Source organism: Talpa europaea, assembly GCF_964194135.1.
Source record: "Talpa europaea genome assembly, chromosome: 1".
Lineage (NCBI taxonomy): Eukaryota > Metazoa > Chordata > Mammalia > Eulipotyphla > Talpidae > Talpa > Talpa europaea.
In genome coordinates, this window is record NC_140073.1 from 148,509,669 (window position 1) to 148,532,606 (window position 22,938).

General features: G+C 48.9%; 1 protein-coding gene across 1 annotated transcript; it reads right to left on the minus strand.

Moving 5' to 3' along the window:
* Positions 1 to 295: 295 nt before the first annotated feature.
* Positions 296 to 22,938, minus strand: SERPINE2 (serpin family E member 2; the record flags this gene model as incomplete). Its single annotated transcript, XM_084245405.1, has 8 exons — positions 22,662 to 22,938; positions 19,892 to 20,119; positions 14,916 to 15,113; positions 8,660 to 8,858; positions 5,994 to 6,094; positions 4,396 to 4,482; positions 2,042 to 2,125; positions 296 to 333 (listed from the first exon to the last, which is right to left on the minus strand). The coding sequence occupies exons 1-8, from the start codon at positions 22,918 to 22,920 to the stop codon at positions 296 to 298; spliced, it is 1,194 nt and encodes a 397-aa protein (XP_084101531.1). The 5' UTR covers positions 22,921 to 22,938.

A 22,938-nucleotide genomic window follows, 5' to 3' on the forward strand; every position in this document is an offset into this window, starting at 1 on the left:
TAAATACTCAAGAGGGTTGTTAACCTAGGTAACCGCTCAGTAGTTTAAAGAATCTCTGAGACATTTTGAAGCCTTTCTCGTCATCCCTCAGTACAGTGTTCCAGCCAGCCTGCCCCTTTTCAACTCGGACACATCCCATCGCAGAAATGCCTGCATCGTGGAGTCTCTGTTCCTAAGAACTAGTTTCAAAGAAGAAAGCAATGTACAAAAATATTTAACAGAACTATGAAAGATGTAGGAAAGGAGTCTTCATGGCAAAGTCTTCTTTGCTCTGCAAGGTTTTTCTGTATACTCTTCAGGGTTTGTTTATCTGCCCCATGAATAAGACAGCACCTACAGAAGTAAAGTGAAACAATGCATAATTCTATGAAAAACGGTCCTCAAAATAAGATGGAGGATACACTTAAGGAGAGGTTCCTTGGCTTTGTTTGACCTATGACCCAAGCAGTGGAGCCAACAGAGCTTCCTGCAGTGATGCAAAGGGGCTTCCCCTTCACTATTCAATATGGCGGCCACCAGTCACATGTGGCCATTGAGCCTTTGAGAGGTGGCTGGTGTGACTCAGAAACTGAATTTATAATTATATTTCATTTTAATTAGTTACGTGCTCAAGTGAAACAGTAACATGTGGAACAGTACTAGGCTGCTCAGCCATGCAGCACACAAATCACATTAGCAAAGCAATGAAACAAAAGGTAGAGAAAGAGTCTATGCTGTTGATGGAAAAGGAGTAAAAGATAATAAAATGTATTACTTTCTACTCTGTACCAATGTGTGAAGCTAACATCTCCATCAAGACAATCCTCTTTTTTTTTTTAAAAAAAAGATTTATCCATGTGTACAAGAACTGGGGTACAGGCCAGAGGTGTGTGGGGGGGGGCGGGGGTGGTGAGAGGATTGATCAGAGACAGAGTGGGAAACAGAACAGGCAGATTAACCGAAGTACACTGCTGAGGGGAGCAGCAGGCGAGTCGGGATGTTATAGAGCAACCCCGATATTAAACGGGTTCCTGGCTGTGGGTCCTCACCCGCGCGCTTTAAAGGGACTTATGAATACTCTACTACAGACACACACAAAAAGGTTAATAAAAGGTTTATTTACAAGAGGAAAGGAAATAAGGAAAAGGTACAACTCAGGGAGAAAATAGGGAAATAAAGTCTTTAATGCGTCCTACCCGATCCGACGACCTGGAAACCCCAAAGTCTCTCTCAGAGCTGACCAGACGCTGCTGCTGGCCAAGAGCCCAAAAATGGAGAGCCCCCAAAGCCCACGTGTCTGCCTTTTCTATCCACCTGGCTGCTTAACCCCACCCTCAGGTCCCAGCCACCTTCCCTTTGGTGGGGATGGGATTTGGAGTTCCCAGTGTCTTTGGCTTTGGCCTGGGGTGGGGGTGGAGTCCACAAAGCCTATATGGAAATAGCTTTGGGACATCCTTTTCCCCCTAACAGGGAGAGGTCTGCTGCTCCATGTGGGTAGCTCCCTGGCCGGGGATTTAACTGGTGCTGCAGTGGCTGCACACAGCTTTGTAGGTTGCATCTTAACCCCTTGCGCCACCAGGGAGGCCCGACAATCTTACTTATCTTTCGTGACTGTAGCAAGGGGTGACAACTATCATTTTTCCTTCCTTGATGTCCCTCAGAGTCCCCATCTACCAAATTCGCACATTTCAGGTCCTGACAGTGAATTGGGCTTACAAAGTTGAAGACGTGTAGCTTCTTACAAAATTTAATGCACTTATCAATTTACGGAAAAAAAATCAATAGATGTGAAAAGTGTTCCAAAGGGCGGCTGCGCTCTCGCTCTATGTTAAATAAATAATTAACCCCTACAGTCTTGTCGGTGTTTATGAGACTCCCTCACAGTCTGTAAGCACAACCCTGATGTCCTCATCTCTGCAAGGTGGATGATCATGTTATTCACAATGTGTGCAGTGGCTGACACAGGGCCGAGGGACTGAGTGGACTCTAGGAGAGAACGGCGGGGGACCTTCCAGAATTCCGGCAATGGGTGAACAATAGAAGAAAGAGGAGAATCACTCACCTGTGGGGTTATGTCGGATGAAAAATAGAAAAGGTCTGTCTACTATAAACCAGGGAGGCGATGACCTTGCAATTAGAATTGCAGCTGGGGAAGAAAAGTAAAGCGTGTTACACACACAGTGTGAGGCCTGCGGGCAGCTGGCTCCTCCCCAGTGTGTTTGAGGACACACTTGATTCCTGCACGGGGGTCTGGCCAAGTTAACACAGGACGATGCTCACCATTTATCAAACACCTAGCACGGGCAAGGCCTTGACACTGACGGTATTATCCTCTTTAATAAACCTACTTACTCCTTATAGGGTTTTTGTGAAAACTAAGTGATATCAACCCTGTTACAGCTCTTAAAACAGAGTTTGTGACTTAACAAGCACTGCCTCTCAGTCCCTGTTATTACAAGCTGTTTCTAATTGATACAACCTTCCTTGCCGATGAAGGTCCCTGTTCCTTTCAGCCAGTCCAAGTCCTCTCTTCAATCAAGGCTACATGCCCCTCAGCCGATTGTCTGTGCCTTCCTCCCTTGGCATATTGTCCAATCTTCCGTCACCCTGACAGTGTGGACCACTCATTTGGGATCTGCCACCTTGTGCTGCTGTTCGACCCATCTGGTGTCAACACTGGTCTTAGAAAGTAAGTTTCCTCAGGCCCGTGGGTCTTAGACAGGCTTACTTGGCCGTGATTGTCAATGGTGGCTTTGGTTTGACAAGCTTAGACTAGGCACAGGTGCCAGGCACAACTGCCCCATGCTGCCGAATGGCCCAGACCCTTCCTCAAGCCCTGGAAAGCATTCATGGCTGAAGGGGCATCCTCAGCTAGGCGGGGTGAGCCACTCGACTGCGCTTACTAAAAACAAATGAAAAGTTAGCATTTCTTATGGTCTGAGTTGTATCCCCCAAATTCATCAGTGGAAACCTGAAGCCCCAATGTGACTATGCTTAGAAGCAGGGTCTTTAAGGAGCTTTAACTTTAGATGGTCTTTAACTTTAGATGAGGTCAAGAAGATGGGGCCCCTGTTGAACAGGACTGGAGCCCCTATAAGCAGGGAGGTGCCAGGGATGCACACACAAAGGGAAGGCCTGTGAGGACAGGAGGACATGGCAGCTACATGGAAGCCAAGGAGAGCGGCCGCAGGAAATGCCAGTCCTCCCAACACCGTGACCTTGGGCTTTCCCACCTCAGAAGCAAGAGAGGGAAGTTTCTGTCGCTCAAGTCTCTGGAGTCTGTCTGGCTTGTTAGGGCAATTCCAGCAGAGCAAGACAGCGGGGTGGCCTCATAGGTGTGTGACCCGGGCGGCCGCATGAGGCAGCCACAGCGATTCCCACTTGCCGTGCTCCGCTGCTGCTGTCCTGAGATTCCTAGCACGTTTTGAACAAGGAGTTGCATATTTTCCTTTTGCACAGGGCCCTGCAAATTATGTCGTCTGTGCAAATTAGGCAGCCTGTCCTGATAGGGACGCTGGTTGGCAAAATTGGTCAATAACTTTTAGACGTCACTATTGTCATCTAGAAAATACAGAAAGCCTAAAAAAGCTTAAAAATTCTAAGCTCTCATTCCACGCCTCTGCTTTAAATGCTATTTTAAAGGAATGAAAATTAAATGAAGGTAATCAAGTGCCTGTTGTGAGTATAAATGGTACCTCTTAATGAGCAGGCATATTTGACCCAGTTACCAGCGAGCTGAGATGTTCACTTTATGAGTTCTCGGAGTTTGGCTAGATCTACTCATCCCATCTCATATGGATAATTAGGGGGTAAAGAAACCAACCTAAGAGTATTCCATTTTCTCCTTCATTACATAAGCCATGGAGGAGAAAGCAGATGTGGATGTTCTAATTATCAAGGACGGCTCACAGCAATCCTGCTCTAATTCAATAGTAGCTTGTGAGTTCTCCACTTTGTCCTGGATTCACCTGATCGGTGACTTTCTGATTAGTCCCTGCTAATATTACATGTTTCAGTGTGAAGGCAGGGCTTTTCTGGCAATCAGGGGTCAGCCAACTGCCACCCTCAGGCTAGGGCTCGGGGCAGAACCTGAGGTGACAGTTTGACCGGGCGCAGTGTTCTCTATGCTCAGATCGCCTGTGACTCTTTTCACACCTCAGGCCCCAGCCCAGCCCCAGCTCAGTACCAGCCCAGTCCCAGCACCAGCTGCAGCCCAGCCCAGCCGCAGCCCAGCCCAGCCCCAGGAAGACCCCAGCCCCAGCCCCAGTCCAACCCAGGCCCCAGCCCAGCCAAGTCCCTGACCCAGACCCAGACCCAGACCCAGCTTAACCCAGCCCCATGCAGGCCCCAGCCCAGCCCCAGCCCAGGCCCCAGCCCAGGCCCTTGCCCAGCCCCACCTCTTGACCCAAGCCTTACTTGTGGCTGCTGAAGCTTTGGTTCCGTCTTCACTGACTTCAATCTTTGCTTTTTGCAAGATGTGAGAAACGTGAAGGTTTTCTGACCCTGTTTCCAGAAAACAAAACAGAAACAGCCGTGTGTCTGAGAGGCAAGCTGTCGGCTTGGATGGGAAGTAACCTCCTTCACACCACAGTGCCGGCAGATGGCCGGTGACGGAAGCCAAGTGGACTTCGGGGTCACCTCGCAGGAGGCACTCCTGGCCCCAGTCACCCCAACTCCGACCATTAAAAATTTGATCAAGTGAAATAAAAAGAGGCCAAAAGCTTTGAAAAGGCTGCCCAGAGATCTGGAAGCAAGCCAATGCTGTTAACTTTCAATTACAAAAGGTCAGTTCCAGTCAGGGTGTCAGAGGACTTTTACAGACGGGGAAACTGAGGCCAGGGTGTTAGGAAATCTGCCCCCACATCACAAGGCTAGTTAGCGGCAGAACTTTTCACAAAAGAAGCCGCTCCTCTCACGGGTTATCAGTGAGAGAAGCGGAGGCCTGTGGAGGGCCAGACCAGCAAAGGCAGTTGGGTGAACTCCCTCTCCCACTCAGCTAATCCTGGCTATCCCAGCAATGCCTCGGGGGCTGAGGTCAAGGGGACCCAAATGGAAGTTAATGCCTCGATGGGACACAGGTCTGAATGCAAAGGCAACAGTGACTACTGTGTCGCCTGGTTTTACACTGGGCTCCAAGGTGACCCATCGTGACTGAGAGGCACATTGGCAGGACCAAGTCACCTGCAGGGTTAAGAGAACTTCTCAGGAGAATCCAGGCCTCTGGTCCTCCCTCTGAGCTCGTGTGAGCTCCGATTAGCATTTGGGCTACAGAGAATAACCCTGAAGGGCAAGTGCAGGTGGAAGCTGCCGGGCAAACTTTATGGGGCTGAGGAATCTGGTGAAGATGAAGATTCGGACTCTGCACACTTGGTCAGGCCCTGGAGCATGCATTTCAAACAGGTGCTCAGGCCCCGCTCCTGCTGCTGCTGTGCTTGACAGGGCCAGAGCGCATCAGCAAGTCCATGGAGCTGCAGTCCCACCCAGGAGACACGTCCATGCAGGACAGGACTAGGAGTTCATCAGCAAGCAACCAAAGTCAGTAATGAACTAATTTCTTATCACTCAAAGGGAAAAATAAATGGAGCACAAATAGAGTTGAAGCCACATTTCCTTGGAAGGAAGTTTCTGTGCTCTAAACTAAAAACAAAGAGGACAGGTCACTCAACATAACTCTAGGAAAAGGTCCTGAGATTGGCAGGCAAAAAGGGTATAATGCCAGCTTGTCCTAGACACCGTGGCAAAGAAAAATCTTACTCAGACTTCTGGGGATTGATATTATTTGAGATTACTAGGCATGAGCTCTCTCTGCCACACTGAGAAAGTCCTTCCTAAAAAAGAGCAGAAAGACTGTCCCTAACCCAGAAGAGGAGGCTGCACAGAGGAAAAAAAGGGTCCCAGAAGATACCGAAAAAATAAAAACGTATGGCCAGGGATTAAGATCAGCAAAAAGTAAATGGAAATAAAAGTTAAAGCAATGACCAAAAAAAAAAAAATATGTTTTAAATTGAACATACTTGTTATTTTTGCAAAATTAGCCTTTGATGGATCAAACATCTCAGTGATGCCAAGAACTCTGAGCGGCTCCTTCAAGTCTGTCTGCGCTACAGCTGTGAACCTACCATAAAAGCAGAAAATAGGGGAAAATCATGATACTATAAATGATATAAAGGGACATAATCTGTTTCAGTGAACAGGTTTTACAACTAGGTTCTTCTGTAAGCACATTCTGAACACCAGTCTAAGACATACACAGTGCTGTCAACCAATGTTATCTCAGTAAAAATTTAAAAAACTGAAAAAAATACATAAATTGTATCTTACAATTTAATCCTAAGATATAAGTCCAAGTGAACAGAGAACAGCCCTTCTGCAAACCTTGGCTGATAAGCAAGCAGTGCACAGCAACAGAGGGTGGGTCTCCAGGACTTACAGAAGGAAGCACTTTCTTTTCTGTTAGTGGGGACAGGCAGGGGGTTGGCAAGGTTCTGGAACCACCATGCTTACTGGCTTGGGGATGGTAGAAAGAGAGAAGATACATTCCTGCTTGTTAGTTCCTGTTGGGAGTCTGAAAGCACTTCAATCTTAAAATAGGGACAAATATTAGGAGTGGGTGATATGGTATTATTTTTGGATATAATAAGGGTTTTGACTAGCTGCAGGCTACCTGACCTTGTGGCCCCACATATGTAAAATGTCTGTTATTAAAACTATCATCAAAGGATATTTTATAAGGTTTCATCTCATCCTGAGAGACCAGCAAGGGTTGGGGAGCAGATTGCCATCATGGAACAGCTAAAATGGTAATCTGCCATTTTAATCGCAATTCACTTACAATGTCACTATATTATCCATTTATATCAAGCACTGACTGCATAAAGGATTATTTTACAATAAAAATTAATCTTGGAAGGATTATTAGTACTTATTAATTCACTGCTCTGATCGTTTAACTCAGTGACTAGAGAATGAAAAGCTATTAGAACTAGTAGGTATCTCCACCACCATTGAGCCTGAGTGGTGAAAATCCCTGGATACTCCCAGAACAATGGTGAAAAACTCACAGAAAGGGGACATTCATGCTGCCCTCACAGATCTGGACAAATCATTTTCTGGCCTGTTAGAAATGTAGTATTCAGACAGAATTTCTGATGACTTTTTCCTTGGTCTGAAGTCATAACAGCTCAAATTTCACGTCTATTATATTTTTAGGTTATAAATAGAAAAACTATACCAGATACTAATGCAAGAATTCTGCCTGGGGGAAAATAGTATGTTGCATTCTCAAAAAATGAGTAGAAACAGCATAGGATTTAGCCATTCCACTTCTGGGTATATTTCAGAAGGAAATGATATCTGTATTTTGAGGAGATATCTGTAGCCCCATATTGACTGCACAATTATTTACAACAGCCAAGAAATGGAAAATCTAAGTGTCTACTATGGATGAACAGACAAAGTAATGCAGCCTATAGTGCAGTGGAATATTATTCAGCCATAAAAAGATGGAAATCCTGTCATGTGTAACAACATGGATGAACCCTGAGGGCATTATGCAGAGACAGACAAATACTAGATGATCTTACTTATATGTGACAACTAAGGAAACCAAACTTAAAAAGAGAGATTGGTGGTTACCAGAGGTAGGGGTGAGAGTGGAGCACATGGGTGAAGGTGGTCAGAGAGTATAAATTTGCAGTTATAAAATGAGTAAGGTCTAGGGATGTAATACACAACATGAAGCCCACAGCTGACAGTACTGTATCATGTATTTGAAAGCTGGAAGAGAGTAGAATTCAAGTTCTCACACAAAAAATGGGTGAGGTGATGGATGTGTTAACTAACTTTACTATGGTAATCTATTTCCAGTCTATACATACATCGAATGATTAAGTCACACACCTTAAGCTTATACAATATTATATGTCAATCAAATCTCGAAGAGAGGGAAAGGATTCTGGGTCTCCCTGAATGGCCTCGGGTGGCCTAGGGGGTAAGTCTCATTGTTATCTCCTTCATGAACTGAATTCAATCCCCAGGCAGGGAGCTAACCTACATGGCGCGGCAGACCTCTCCTGTCTCGCCTGCTGCTTCCCTCAGCAGTGTATTTCAGTAGATCCACCTGTTCTGCTCCCCACTCTATCTCTGGTGAATCCTCTCACCACCCCCCTGTACCTCTGGCCTACACCCCAGTTCTTCTTTGCAAAAAAAGAAAGAAAAAGAAAAGAATCCTGCCTGGTTGACTTCAAAATATATCTTGACCACCTAGGATCCGGACCTTGGTCTGAAGTCATTTCCAGCTACAACTGAAGGAGTACCTGAACTGAACTCCTTATCAGAACACAGGGAGCACGGTTAGACTTTTTGGGTTTTCATCAGCTGTAGGAAGGTCTGTGGGCACCTTTCAGTCTTTTGAATAGAGTGAGATATGTAAAGAGCCCTTCCTGTGGCCTAAGGAGCTAGAGCCCTCCTGGTGGCTCAGGGACCAAGCTGCCTCGTCTCTCCTTCCCCGTTAATTATTCTCCTACCATATAAGAGGCACGACCTTATGTTCCCACCATGCAATTTCTGCAAAATGAAACAGGTGCCATGATGTGCCCTGTGTCAGCCTCTTGCTGTCGCTCCCTAGAACAAGGGCTGCTACTGGGGGGCTCCCATTGCTCTCTGAGAGAAAGGCACTTACTTGGGCAGGACAACCTGTACCCGCTTGGGCACCATGGTGCTCATCCAGCTGTCGATGGTCTTGGAGCTGATGTGCGGGATGATGGCCGACAGCGGGGTGGAGCTCTCGGTCGGCAGCGCAATCAGCATGCTGACGCTCTCCCCGTGGTAGGGCAGCTCGATGAAGTTGTACCACAAGTCCCCAGGGGTGCTCGTTGACCCTAAGGGAATCAGAGGGAGGTTCAGAGTTTCCCCAGTGACTTTCAGAAATGGTAGCTTCAAAGGAAGACACCAGGGTGGCTTCAGTGGGAAGAGAGCAATTCAGTTTGAGAACATTCCTTTCCCAAACACAGCTTCTTCAGGACGACAAAGGGCACTTATTTCTTCCTTCTCTGGTAAAGGACTCTTTCTCCTGTTAAGTCATGTCTTGACGGAATGCTGCTGGGCATCGCTAAAATCACCGTAATTCTGCCGAGTGGAGTTTAACCAGCTCATCAGGCACTCGGGACGTGGTGCTTTATAAGAAGTTCACCCTTATCATAGAAGCAGGAATCTGAGCTTCCTTTCTGTGGGTCCTTGGCTGAGCTCACGTGTGCACGTGAAGAGGCCGGAGGGAATAAGCAGCGTCCACGGTGTAAACTAAAGTCAACAGTTAAAAGGGTACCCCTCTCCTGGTCTAAGGGGCCCAGGGCACAAGACAAAGAGGTAAGAATGGAAAGGCCTTGTGAGCAAGCTGTGTCAGCAACAGCAAAACTGTCTCTAGTAACTCAGCAAATTCAAGCACAGACAGACGTCAAGGTCTACAGCACTGCTGCACCTTCCAGGTCCCAGCTCATATGGCTCTAAATAGATGGGGTACATTTTAACACCCCCCCCCCCCCCCCGTTTTCCTCAGTGCATAAGAAACATCAAATAGATACATTAAGCAGACACCTGCCTGAACTTTGCAAAATCCTTGAAAATGGCAGGGCATTTCCTTGCAGAACGTATAATGTTCTCATGTTGAGCTCAGAATTCCCACAGATTTCCCAGAGCTCTCTGCAGTCTATCCCTGGCTTGAGCCCTCAGCTTGGATTCTTTAATAGACCCACTAACTCTGCTTGGTACAACTTTTTTAAACAGGGGTTTAGGGTCCACCCTGGCCAGGAATGTAACGACCACTTCCTCTCACTTGGAATCAGCTGTGCCCCACCAGGGAGGACCCCAGATGGACTGCGCAGGTGGAAAGGCTACCATTAGGGAAACAAGGCCCAGCAGAGGGGACACTGGCTGTACTGCGGGGAGGGCCCCCTCCCCCGGGGATGCTGGGCTGGGGAGGGGTGCTGGCCGAGGAGCAGGCAGCCAAGGGGCACAAGGCAGGACTCAGACTCAGTACTCTTCACGACCCCACCTTCCACTCCTATCTCACCCAAGCCAGTGACTGTCATTAGAGCTTTCAGAGACTTTTCAGCACTTGTGCGACCAAGAAAAACACAAGAATGGGTGCAACACACATTTCTCCAAAGTTATCCAGAAGGCACACCAGCTTTAAAACACCCCTGACAGCGGACCCCTATCCTGGGACGCTTTGGAGCCCTGGCCACCATCTATGCAGGCACCATGGCCACATGGGGCGCTCTGAAGTCAGGAAAACAGGTTGGCTGGGGCTGTCCCAGATGTCCGCAAAGAATCTGAGCTTAAACCCTTTGATCCGATGGCAAATACTCAAGACATCTCACAGCTAAGGAACAAGGTTGAGCTCTGATGAATCAGAGGGGGGAGGGGTGGCTGACGGGGTGGGCAGTGTGGCCTGCTCCCCATCCTACTGCAGGTTCTGTGACCTGGTGTCCAGGCCTCACCTCAGCACCCTCACCCCGATTCTGTCCTGTCAACGACAGGAACCTCATCTTTCCTTGCACCCTGAGTAATAAAATAGCCTCCTTTTCAGCAGGAACTGACACATCAGTGGGAAGCTGGGGGAGACAGTCTCTTCCCGACGTGTCCTTTAATGGTTAGAGGAAACACGATGACGTCCTCACCTGGGCTGAGCTGGCTTTTAGGAACTGCAATGGGGGAAGGAGTCCATAAAGACGTGCTGTCGTGCCATACACCTGAAGAGGTGGAGCCCACCCCCCTAATTACACACACGTGGTAGACCAGTTACCGCAATAAAAATGATGCAGTGTAAGAATGAATAATTAAGTTAATAATTGACTGTTGCTGGACATGAAACAGAAACCTGTTTCACTGTTCTGATGAGAAGGATGAGTGGGGGGACTTGGGGGGATAATGAAAGATTATCAGGTGGGAGAGAAGGGAGGTCACTTCTGCTCCACCAGGCAGGCCAGCTTGGACTGGCCTAGTCCTTGATGGGTGAGGCACACTGACAACAGCCGGCCAGCCTGCAGCCAGCCTCTGACCCCCACTGGACAGTTCACCTCTCCCGGGTGCCACTTGTGCTTCCAATGGCTGGAGCCCAGCCCTCACCTCCTCCATGATTACCCTGATGTGGGGACCACGGAGCCTCCTCTGCCTCCCACCCTTCAGGGAGGACGTGGTGAACCTTTTGTGGATCCCTGAGGTGATGAACAAAACCCTTAATGGGAAATAACAGGCCCAGATCAATGTGGAGATTTAGGACTTTCTGTGGAAATTTAGGACTTTCTGTGAATGGTCTGGGGATGATCCAGTTTCCTGGAGAGCCCCCTAGGGTTCTCTTGCTTCCTATCCTAATCTGCAGAATTTATCCTACAAGGGAGGAAGTGGCTACACTTGTTGTAACATTAAAAACTCTTCTTGGAAATGTATATATACACAATGGAATATTACTCAGCAATGAAAAAAGATAAACTCATGCAATTTGCAGCAACATGGATGGCGCTGGAAGGGATCATGCTCAGCGAAATAAGCCAGAAAGAAAAAGAAAAATACCAGATGGTCTCACTCATAGCAGGAATCTAGAAAACCTAAATAAAGGACCAGGAAAAAGAATAACTATAATAAAGGAAAAAACAAAATCAACAAGCAACTATAAACCAGAGACACACTATGGTGGGGGGAGGGGAGAGGAGGGATTGGGGTCAAAGTAAGGAGGGTGCAATTGTATGGGGAATATAACCAAGATGAAAATGCATACATTGTGCAAAAATGAAAAATGATGTAAGAAATATATTAAGAAAAAAAACCTTCTTGTCCTGTAAATTCAGAGAATACTTTCAATATTTAACATGATTAAGTATTCGATGCAGCCATTATCAGGGGTCATTATGCTGAGATGTGTTTAGAGGACATTTCCTTTCTGCCGTCACTGTATTTGAAGATTTTTTGTGAGCATGAAATGCCCTTCTATTAAAAAAAAAAAAATTCAGGCTTTTTCTAAATGAATGTTTCTGTCCTCAAAGCGCTTATGTTTTATGGGACATTTGTCAGACGGCCATCCCCACATCTCTTCTATTTCTTGCCCTCTCCCAACACTACCACATGAGTCTTCTCAGAGGTCTTGCCAACATCTTGGGGCACAGGTCAGGAAGACATGTAACTGGAAAAGGAATGTTCTGGCAAAGCCACCAAGAGTAGTCAGGCCCGGCTGAGGTCCGGGAGGCACCAGACAAGGAGGCCTGACCAGCGGGGCTGCAGGCCCTGAGCCCTGGCTGTGGGGCAGCCCAGCCCGGGAGGAGACAGCGGGAGACAGTGACCTGCCCAGAGGCCCAGGGGCCTGCGGTCACAAAGGCTTGCTTGGGGCCGCCCACGCAGCGGGGTTTTCCACAGGGCGGCCACAGGACAGGCTGCCCTCTCAGCGCGAAGGGACATCCTCGGACTCCACAGCCATGAGAGGAGCTGGGTGCCAAGTCCAGGCCACTCGGTAGAGACCCAATGGCCGGCACAGCAAGGAGAGTCAAGGGATGGCACCAAACACTCAGTGTTTACTTGAGAGGGGATGAGAACCCTAGAGGCCAAGGAGGGGCCTGCTGTGGGCTGTTCTGAATTCACTGCAGGTCAGTCAGGGTCCACAGGAAACAACAGGACACCAAAGTGGCTCCGTTAAATAGTGCTTAGTGACGGGGCTCCTTATAAAGTACATTACAGAAGGCACTATTAAGGATCATCCCCACCCCATGTCCATTGCCAGCCTGAAGCTGGCAAGGGTGGGGGAGGGGTGGTAACTCAGAGAAGGGGCTCTGGGGCACCCCCTGCTGGCGGAGGGAGGCAGCGGCCCTGGTGACTGCAGGTGACTGCAGGACCCCAAGCTCTTACCCTATCACCTGCTGGTTTCCCCAAACTAACCCAACAGAAAGCCAGGGAGAGGGAGCCCACAATGAAGCCTCCACAGGCTGGAAGGAAGGATGGAAGAGGGTAGAGAAAGGAAAATCTGAATCAGGGGAGACCAAGGGAACAGACCGGATCACTGTAGCTTTAGTGTGGGAATCTTTGACAAGACTAATTTTGTGTATTACTTTCTGTAAAACACACACATATATAGTCAGAAAAATCTGTTCTTCATGGAGGAGCTGCCAAAGTCAGGGAATATACTATATACTCAAGAAATGCATGTCTCATTCCTGTGCAGACATTTTAATGTAGCATGGGATGTCTCTGCAATCCGTGCATCTTAGTCTTTACTAACTCGTTTACTATTTTTCATCCACAGACTCGACATACAGTGATAAAGGCACCCTTCCATATATATATATACATTTTATTATTAGCATGCAGAACAAGCACAAGGATTGGGCTGAAATAAAACAGCCTTGTTGTGGAGGTGAGCTGGTGGGCATGCCAGCGTCTGATGAATCTTCCTGGTGTGGCAGGGCTGGGGTGTGATGGGGAGTGGGCATGGGCTTTGGGCGCAAGAAAACTTCTGTTATTCTCAGTCACTGAGCATGATAATGTTCCCCAGGGCTTTTAAATACCTATTATCCTTTTCAAAAATGCACTGGGTGAATGACAAAATTTTATCCAGAAGCTCAGTGAATGATAAGTGAGACGGAAAGGGACTATTTGTTGTGTCCCTCACCTGAGTCATCCCTTAGTTTAAAGAATGAGGCTGGGAAAATGTTCACGCTAACAAATGTATGCTGGATGTGGGACCCATTTGTTCAGGATAAAGTGGAGACAATAGGGCTAACTTTCAGAGGGAAAACAAGATTAATTTAAATTGTATTGTAAGTGCATTAATGAAACCAGATTTAAAAAACAATCACCTGACTTAGTTATCTATGCTGTGGTAGTGACAGCAGAAATGGATCCCCCCCACCCCTCCCCCCACTATAAAATTGATACATGATGATTACAATTTTTTCAAATTCCAATAGAGAGAAGTAATCACTTGAAATATTATCACTGTTAACATTTTATGGGACATCCTCCAGCACTCTCTGCAGATATCTCAACACAGAGAAAGTATTTTACACACATGAGGTGAACTGGCATCTTTCTAAATCTAATGATGATGAATGCTCTGCTATATGTTAAGTGCTTGGCTTCTGTTTTTGTGCTTGTGTGGGATGATCCTTAGAGTATAAATTCCCTGGTGTGGGGCTGCTGGGTCAAGGGCTGGAGGAAGTTCTGCAGACCCAAACCTCAGTGCTCCCAGGCGCCTACCCGCCCTGCACCAGAGCCAAACAGTCTTGTCAATCTCCATAATGTTTGCTAATCTAATCAATGGAGAAGAAATCTCATTTTACTTTTATTTCTAATTTGGTAACACCAGATGGCTAGTGAAGAACTGATAATCCTCTCATAGGCTTAATGCCTGTTTATATTTATTTTGTGAATTGCCCTTTCATTTTAAAATTTTCAACCTAAGAATCTATATGTGTCATGTATTAATACATAACTTTGTATGGGCCTCCCTGGTGGCCTGGGGATTGAGTCTCAGCACTACCTCTGCAACAGCCTGAGTTCTATCCCTGGCCAGGGAGCTAACCCACATGTGGCTATGGTGCAGACCTCTCCTGTCTTGCCTACTGCTCCCCTCAGCAGTGTTATTCAGTAGCTCCACCTGTTCTGTTCCCCACTCTGTCTCTGGTGAACCTTCTCACCCGCCCCACACCTCTGGCCTACATCCCAGTTCTGTGCAAAATAAGTAAAATAAATAAAAATCTTAGAATAAAGGAATAATTCTTAAAAAAAAAAGAAAACAAAGACTTTCTCTGAGCTATTCAAAAATCCTGCCTGCTCCTCCCCTTCCCTTTGTCAGAAACAGAAAGTCAGATTTGCTCTGGAGCACAGAGAAGCCACGGAGGGCCCTTCTGTGGCTGGCTCCTTCTAGAGCAGGGCCTCCCTGAGTGCCAACTTACCGCAGCGGAACACGGAGAGCTGGGCCAGCATGGGCACCTGATAGGCCTTCCCGTCGCCCGCCACAAACGTCCGCTTCTTCGTGTTCTCGGGCTGGAACCGTGATTTCCACAGGCCCTTAAAGTACACAGCATTGACCAGGACCAGCCTGGTGAGCCCGCCGTCGATCAGGTCTGGGGAGACCAGGTTGTCGATCATGCCTGTGATGTCAAAGAACAGAAGAGGGGAGACTCAGGACAGGCAAAGTCACTGCTGAGCATGTCAAGTGAAAAAGCAAAGACATTTTAAAAAGACTTTCAAGGGAAATTTTCGGACAACATGGGTTGTTTCTTCTTGGTTTCTTCCTCACAAAACGTGAAAGCTGGCAAGTTATAATCAGAGAACCAGACAAGACTTTAGAGGGCCTCTGGAGACTGCCAAACTTTTCATCAAGAAGTTCTTTTATGACTATTTCCCTCTAGCCTCATGTTTCAGAAAATGTTCCTCATCCTAGTAAGTAATTCTGGATTAATCATTGATTTCCCCACTTTTGCTACTAAAGGACACTCAGGACTCCGGGAAGGGCTGTGGGTTCCCACGGAGAAGCAGCTACTGTGTTGTTGTGTTGGGAGACACTGGGATGATTTAATCCCAGTCAAAAGTTAAGGACTACCGCAGCCCGTGTGATGTTATCAAGGGACAGGCTCAATTTCTCTTAAAACTTTAGAAATGGTGGGTGCTGGTTTGGAATTCATGGTTATCTCCAGGTCTCTGAGCCAAAGAAGAATTTTAATGAAAACTGGGACTGAGCTAGGTGCCAATATTACAGAATAAAAAGAAACAGTCTCTAATTTTGAAGGAAAATACTCTTCATGGGACAGTGGAGCCAACACAACCATTCCAGCTTCTGGATGCTTTTTGAGGCCAGAAAGAAGAGTCTTCTGCAGTGCTATGGGTGTTTGAAGCTCTGGTTTTTCTTTTAGGTTCCGTTTGTTTAGTCTTTGAAGACTCCACGTGTGCGTGCATATGCATGTGCTTTAAGACAGATCACTAGTTACCCAAAACTATTAAAAATTACTTCAATGTACAGGGCCTCCCTGGTGACGCAGGGGGTTAAGACGCAACCTAAGAGCAATTCGCAGCCTCTGCAGCACGAGTTCGATCCCCAGCCCACCAGGGAGCAACCCACATGGCGCAGCTGACCTCGCTTGACTCCCCCACTGCTCCCCTCAGCAGTGTATTTCAGTCAGTCTGCCTGTTCTGCTCCCCACTCCGTCTCTGGTGAATCCTCTCACCCCCCTGCATATCTGGCCTGTACCCCGGCTCTTGTATGCATAGATAAATAAATCTTTTAAAAAAAAAATTACTTCACTGTAGCTTTTAGCCTAAGCATATTTAAAAAAAAGAAATTGTAATGAGTAATATAAATATAAGTTATAATAGGTTTAAAGGTGAGAGTAAAACCAATGTTTTCTGAAGGCCTATGAATGTCTAATTCAGCAGAGAGACCTCGGAGTCCTTTTAATGAAGTGCAAGAGTCAATGTACAATAAACAAGCCTTTAAATGAGTCCTGGTGGAGGCGGCTTCGCCACCACTTAGTAAGTTTCATCACTGTTCGTTACTTACACAAGGGGGCGCCCACGCCACCTTTCATAAGGTTGGGAAGGAAAACACATCATAAATAAATGGCCATCCCTTCACTACAAGGCTGCCTCTGGGAACAGACTCCGTCCCCGGGGAATAGAAGATAGAACTCTGTGCTCCAGCAACAGCAAGCTCCTTAGACCCAAGTCCTGATGCAGAATGTCGTTTCTCTCCTGTGCTGCGAACATTACCCAGCTCAAGCCCAGCTGGTCTTTAGGGCACAGCTCAATGCATTCCTCTTCTTACACACCTTCTCCGACCTCCCTCCCACCCCCAAGAGCCTCCTGAACCCAGAGCCGAACACCATCACCCCCACCCCCGACTTTATTCTAGCCAAATGTCATGCGTTCATCTCTCCCAGGTAAGCCATGAACTAACTGCACAAGAGCCAGGACCGGGTCATTGTTTCATTTTTTTTTTTAAATCAAGTCCAGCTCTGTGTTCAGCATACAGTCAGCGCCCAATAAATGTCTGAAGGAATCTCTTCAGCCCTTTCTTGCTGAGATAAATAAAGCTAATCGTCGCCACTGGTAGGAACGAAACTGTAATAAGGGAACATGAAACTACACAAGGCTAAAGAGAGAACAGTAAGATGGGCAGAGTTTACCATCAATAACTGCCATCAACACGTGCCTCTACCCGCCTGCTCGGCCCCTCCTGGATGCCCACTTCCATGTGCCAGGGACTCTACTGGGTAAAATAATAAACCAAAAAATGAACCCTGCCCTCCAAGAGCGGTGGACTAGACACGGGTGCAGGCAGACACAAATGTCTTGGAAAAGAGGAAAGCCCCAACTGTCGTAGCGACCTTGAAGGGCAAGAACTCAGGATGTGCAAACAAATAACAAGGGGCGTCTGATCCAGCCAGCGGGGTCAGGGAGGGACGGGTCCCTTGAGGAAGGTTACTTAAGCTGATAGCTATAAAAATAACTCACACTTGTGGAACATTTGCTCAGAGCAAAGCACTTTGCTACATGCTTTGTGTGTTTATTGCTATTATCGTATTTATGTTCCCACAACAACCTCCATGTTGTTATAACTTAGTAGGGATAGATGTGGACTCTGAGGTCCAGAGAGGCTAAGTAAGTGGCCCAAGGTTACACAGCCAGTAAGCGGCAGAACTGACATTCAACTCAGAACCTTTGCTTTTTCACGTGCTGCCGATGAGTGAACAGGCTTCAATAAGGGGAAGAGGAGGAAAGAATGGGGGAGCAGGATGCATGTTGGGGGCCTGCGACCAGACAGAGGCCACGTGGCTGGAGCACAGAGTGTGTGCAGGACAGGCTGAGGCCGTGGGGAGGGGGCAGGGCAGGCTGGCTGGACAGGGCCTGCTGCTGGCTCTCCCAGCTTCTGCGGGACAGGAAGTGCCCTCTCCCCGGGAGGGAAGAGGCAGTCTTCTGCACGGCAGTTCTCTGAGCCTGGTCACGTGCACAAGTATCTCTCAGGGGGCACTTCACCCCAAGGGGGTCGTTTGGCAATCAATCGCTGGGAGCCTTTCTGGTTGAGTGGGCAGTGGCCAGAGATGCGACTTGCCAAGCGATGTTCAAAACACACAGAGAACCCTGTCTCCCAACACCCACAGGATATTCAGGGCATCCAGACTCGGGTGTCTGAATCCTCACTCTTTTTTTGCATTTAAACACAAAGTGTCTTTTTTTGCATTAATTTTTTTTGAGTATAAATATTTACGCTGAATTTGCCAGGAATGTGAACCCCATGCAAATCGAAGGGCACCTGTATTTAACTTGGTTTGGAAATTTACCAAGAGGTTTGCACCGTTTCAGAAACGACTGCAACACAGGGAATGCAGCTGGTGGCTTCATGTCTCCGGTGCACAAACACCTCTTCTGCTCTTGCTTTTGGAGCTGTCAGGTCACAATTATTCCAAGAACACCACTGCTTTGTTATGCACTCAGGTGCAGGGGCCCCGAGGGCTGAACTGTGGAACTACCTACATAAATGACTTTTGTTTTTTCTCTTATTACAGTTTGACAGTCTATTTATTTTTTTAAATTTGGTGTATGTGTTCAAAGGTTGCATAAGTGATTAATCCATTCCAAGAGCGTATTCCACATCTTTGCTTACAAACAGGGGCCAGGGTGTGCAGGCTGGAGAAGCTCTCAGCTGGCCCTTCCCTGGAGAGGCAGGGAGCCGCTGATTCTGAGGACGCATGCTCAAGTGCTCTGAGAGCTGCTCGATGGTGCAGGCCGCTCATGTGACTTAAGATGACTGTTATGGAGGTGAAGAAGGGGGGTGCGGTGGCAGCCCACAGTCAGAGCCACACGGCAACTGAGTGCCTCCACTTGCCATCACTGGCTCCGGAAACCACCAGCCCCCCTCCCCCACACGGGCTGGTTTCCTGAACATTTTGTGGTTTCAGGAAGGCAGTCTGGATGGCACCATCCCAGGCGAGAAGGGATGCTGTGGGCTCACCAAAGGGCCTGCCCCCACCCCCCCACCCTCCAGGGCCTTCTGTGTCCATCTCCCCACTAGTTACTCCAGCGGCTGGCAACCATGCCTGCACACAGTCTGGTGGTGGCAGCAGAGGCCAAGGGAGGGAGAACCTGCTTTCATGCAGAACAGGACTTGCATTCTGAGCACAGGGCCCAGGATAGCCTGACGCTGATGACTCAGGAACACAACCTCACACGCCAGAGTCTCCCCGAGTTTGGTCTTTGGGTCACTGGGTCGTGGGTATGCTGAGGCCTCACTGCTGGCCTCCCTATTACGTCTGTGAAAAGGGTCCCCAGCCCACTGCGCTTCCAGCTGACACTTCCTCTGGGCTCTGGTCTTCCTGCTCCTCCTGAGTGTCTCTACCAGGACCTCTAGCTGACAGGTTTACAGGGTTAAAACAGGGAGGGCAAACTCTCCCCAGTGGGGGGAGCAAGGGCGCACAGGAGGACACACCATCAGGTCCTGTGGAGAGGCTGTAAGGAAGGGGCAGAGAAAAAGCCAGCTGGCCTCCAAGAGGGGCAGCAACTTCCGCCAAGGACAGAAGCCAGAGGCAGGATGGAGAGCAGAGAGAGCAATCCCGAAGCCTACAGGCCGAGGACCTGCCAGGTGAAGGGGATGGCAGACATGAAAGCAGGAAGCAAGAATAACAGGGTCGCGCAGAGGCAAGGCCGCGGGCAGCGAGGCAGGAAGACCCTGGGGGCTGTGCTCTGCTCTGCAGCTCGCGGCCCAGGAGAAAACCCCACATGTGGGAGGCCTAGGGCCGGGGGCTGCAGGAGGAGCACAGTCAGGGTCCCGGGCCTCGCACCCCTTCGCCCCGGCCCAGCCCTCACGGTGCCCGCCTTGCAGACACGCATTATGATCCCCGCGGTGCAGCACCCAGCCCAGGAAGCCCCTACTCACCCCGGGTCTCGTTCTTCACCCACATGTTGATGGAGTCGCAGGCGGAGGCTGGATCCGCGAAGTTCACATTGCGGACCTCGCACTGAAACACGTCTTTGTTCCGGGTCACAAAGGGCGCCTCCATCTTGAAGCCGTTCTTCACGAACACGGCGTTGGCCACGGTGACCACGTCCTTGTTCTTCTTGGAGACGATGGCCTTGTTGATCTTCTTCAACACTTTCCCAACGCCTGAGGGGGGGATGAGAGGAGGCAGCAGCGTTTCCACAAGGATTTGGAAAAGTTATTCATTATGATTTTTAATTTGAGGGGAAGGTGGTTTTCACCAGGGCGTGTGATTTGGGGGGGGGTGAGTGTGCACCCCTTCAGGCGTCACCCCACACCCATGACCAGAGCGCCCACAACCCTCTGCCCTCTGTCCATAGACGAAAAGGTCCAAAAGATGAAAAAAAAAAGTCTTTTATTTGGTTTGTCAAATAAGAACATATAAATGAGATAAGGAGGGATAACAAGAGCTAAATCATCCGCTTTCTCAGTGGCCTGTGATAAGAAGGGGGTTGGGGGCAAATGAAGTACAACATGGCGAGCCCTTAAACATCTGCTAAAGCAGGCACATTCCAGGCACTGCCAGAGCTTCCCAGAGACCCCTGGGTGTGAGAAGCAGGGCCTGGCAGCTGCCCCAGGACTCAGCCAGGGAGGGGTAAACCAGAGGGCGACTCCTCCACACCTTTTCCTTAGCAATCTAAGTGCTAATCTCACCAAAGATTTAGCAATGCAATTTCTTTTTTCCATTGTTGAGGGGAAAATGGATAAAACAAGCATTGGAAAGACCATAAATATCACCATGTGCCACCATCCAAGCACGATGTGATTTTTACTTGGAATCAAGCTCAAAAAGTTAATTTTATGGCAATGTAAGCTTTCCTTTACACGGCCATTCAGACATGCTCCATTTAGTTTTAGAGCAGGGAACAGGAAGTAAGTCACCAGGATGAAATGTGTTTCTACAGAGAGCTCAAACTGCAGGTCCGTCTACTTGCTTGGGGTCTTTTCAAAATGACGCCTGGACTGTCACCTTGCTGGTCTCCCAGAAAGCCCACCTGTGCCCGGCCAGTGTCTCTTTAAGTAAGTGCAGGTGGAGTCGCCACTGGGCCACAGAAGCGGCTCAGCCCTGGGCAAAGCCTCTCCTGACCCCCATCCCTGTCCAGCCCTTCTTGTCATACGGCCTTCTGGCCCCTTCTGGTCACAAGGCCTCTACCAAATCCCCAGACAGACCCTCCCCCTCAGCCCAAAATCATCCTGCCTCCATCCGCAACAAGAACATCACCATCGTGGGTCCTCAGAGGCTGAGCCCAAACCAGGGTGGTGAGAAACGAGTGTGTCCTGGGAACTGAAGGCACAATGTACAGCACAATCCACCGCTGGCAATTTGGACAAAGAAAGGGGTTGCGGGGAGGCGTTGCCAGCAGGCCAGCATCATCAGAACTGTGCAAACACTGCATAAAATGAACCACAAAGACCCTGTTGCTCTTTTGGAATCGATTTGGCTGAGGGCCTGGGGGGCATGAGGAAAGGCTGCCAATTCTGGTGGTGATTCACCAGGAAGCTGTAAACCACCAGGAGTTTTCTGAACTTCCAAGCAAGGGGCAGGACAGGGTGTCTAAGTCCTTATCCCTTAATGTCTCCATCACGTGAACACACTGCAGGCTCACATGGACATCCAGTGCCATGTCTCAGTGGAGGGCAGAGGCACAAGGCACTCCTGGGCATCCCGACTTCAGTGAACAGGGGTGGACAGAGCCAGACAGGGAGCCCACAAATCTCCTGTATTCTCCTCCCAGCTGGAGGCTGCACAGAGGTCAAGCTCCCTGGAACCTGGCAGCCAGCAAGGATAGAGGAACCTGGTAGGAAAACTCCCTGGTTTTCCAATAAAGTCACTAAACCAAGATGTGACTAGAGCTGTGCTCAGAGCCACCATGGGGTGGGCACACAGCAGGGCGCCAGGCGACCCTGAGTGGGAAAACCCAAGAAGCAAAGCAGTGGGGCCAGGAGTCTGACCTCTAGGTTACTAGAGGTCATTAGAAACGGGGCTTGCTTTCAAGCCAACAAAATCTTTTCCACTGGGCTTTACTTAAGAAAATTTGGGGTGTGTCAGCTTATTTTGAGACAACAGAGATTCACAGGAAGCCATATGAACAATGCACAGGGTAGTCCTGGGTGCCATCCCCCATTTTTGCCAGTGGCAATGTCTCTCGTGACCACAGAACTATCTCCACCTGGACGTTGCTTCTGGATGGGCCATGACACGCGGCTGCACAGCCCAGGCTCACTCAGCTTGGGCTCTGCGTGTGCATATCTGTGCACTTTCACCTGAGGCGCTTCCACATGCCCACTGCCATCCACAAGTCTCCCTGCGCACTCCCCAGCCACACTGCCCCGCTCCCCAGCTTACAGGTCTCCAAAGCCCCTTCACAGCTATAACACATGCTTTGTCCCCTGCAGCATGCAGTGAGAAAGCTGTGGATTTGGGGATCGAGTGACAAACCCAGAACCCCACAGCTACAAAGCAGAGGCCAGAGTCCACTTGCCATAACTTCCAGCACCACACATCTGCCCTTTAAGAGGAGGTGGCGCTGAACCCTAGAGGGCCGCAGCAAAGCCCCTGCTGGCTGCAAAGATGGCTGCTTGGGGCTGGGGAAGACCCAGCATGGAAGCTCAAGATGCAGACCCCCAGCAGCCCTGCCCGCTGGAGCACCGAGCACGGGGTACGCACCATTCACCCCATATCTCATGGCCGTAGTGAGCTGCTTCTTGGTCCTGCCGTCGGCCCCCAGCTGGAGCATCCCCAGGACGGACGCAATGCCGTGGGGGGACACCACGATGTTGTCATGAGGCCGGGACTTGACGATCTGGTTGAAGACCTGGATTCCGGTGTCGGAGCCTAGTTCCTCCAGAGCCAGAGAGTTGAACTGCGAGCAGACGTAGGGCAGGGTCACGGTGGCCACGAGGAAGAAGGGGAAATGCCACTTCATGGTTCCTCCCGGCCAGGA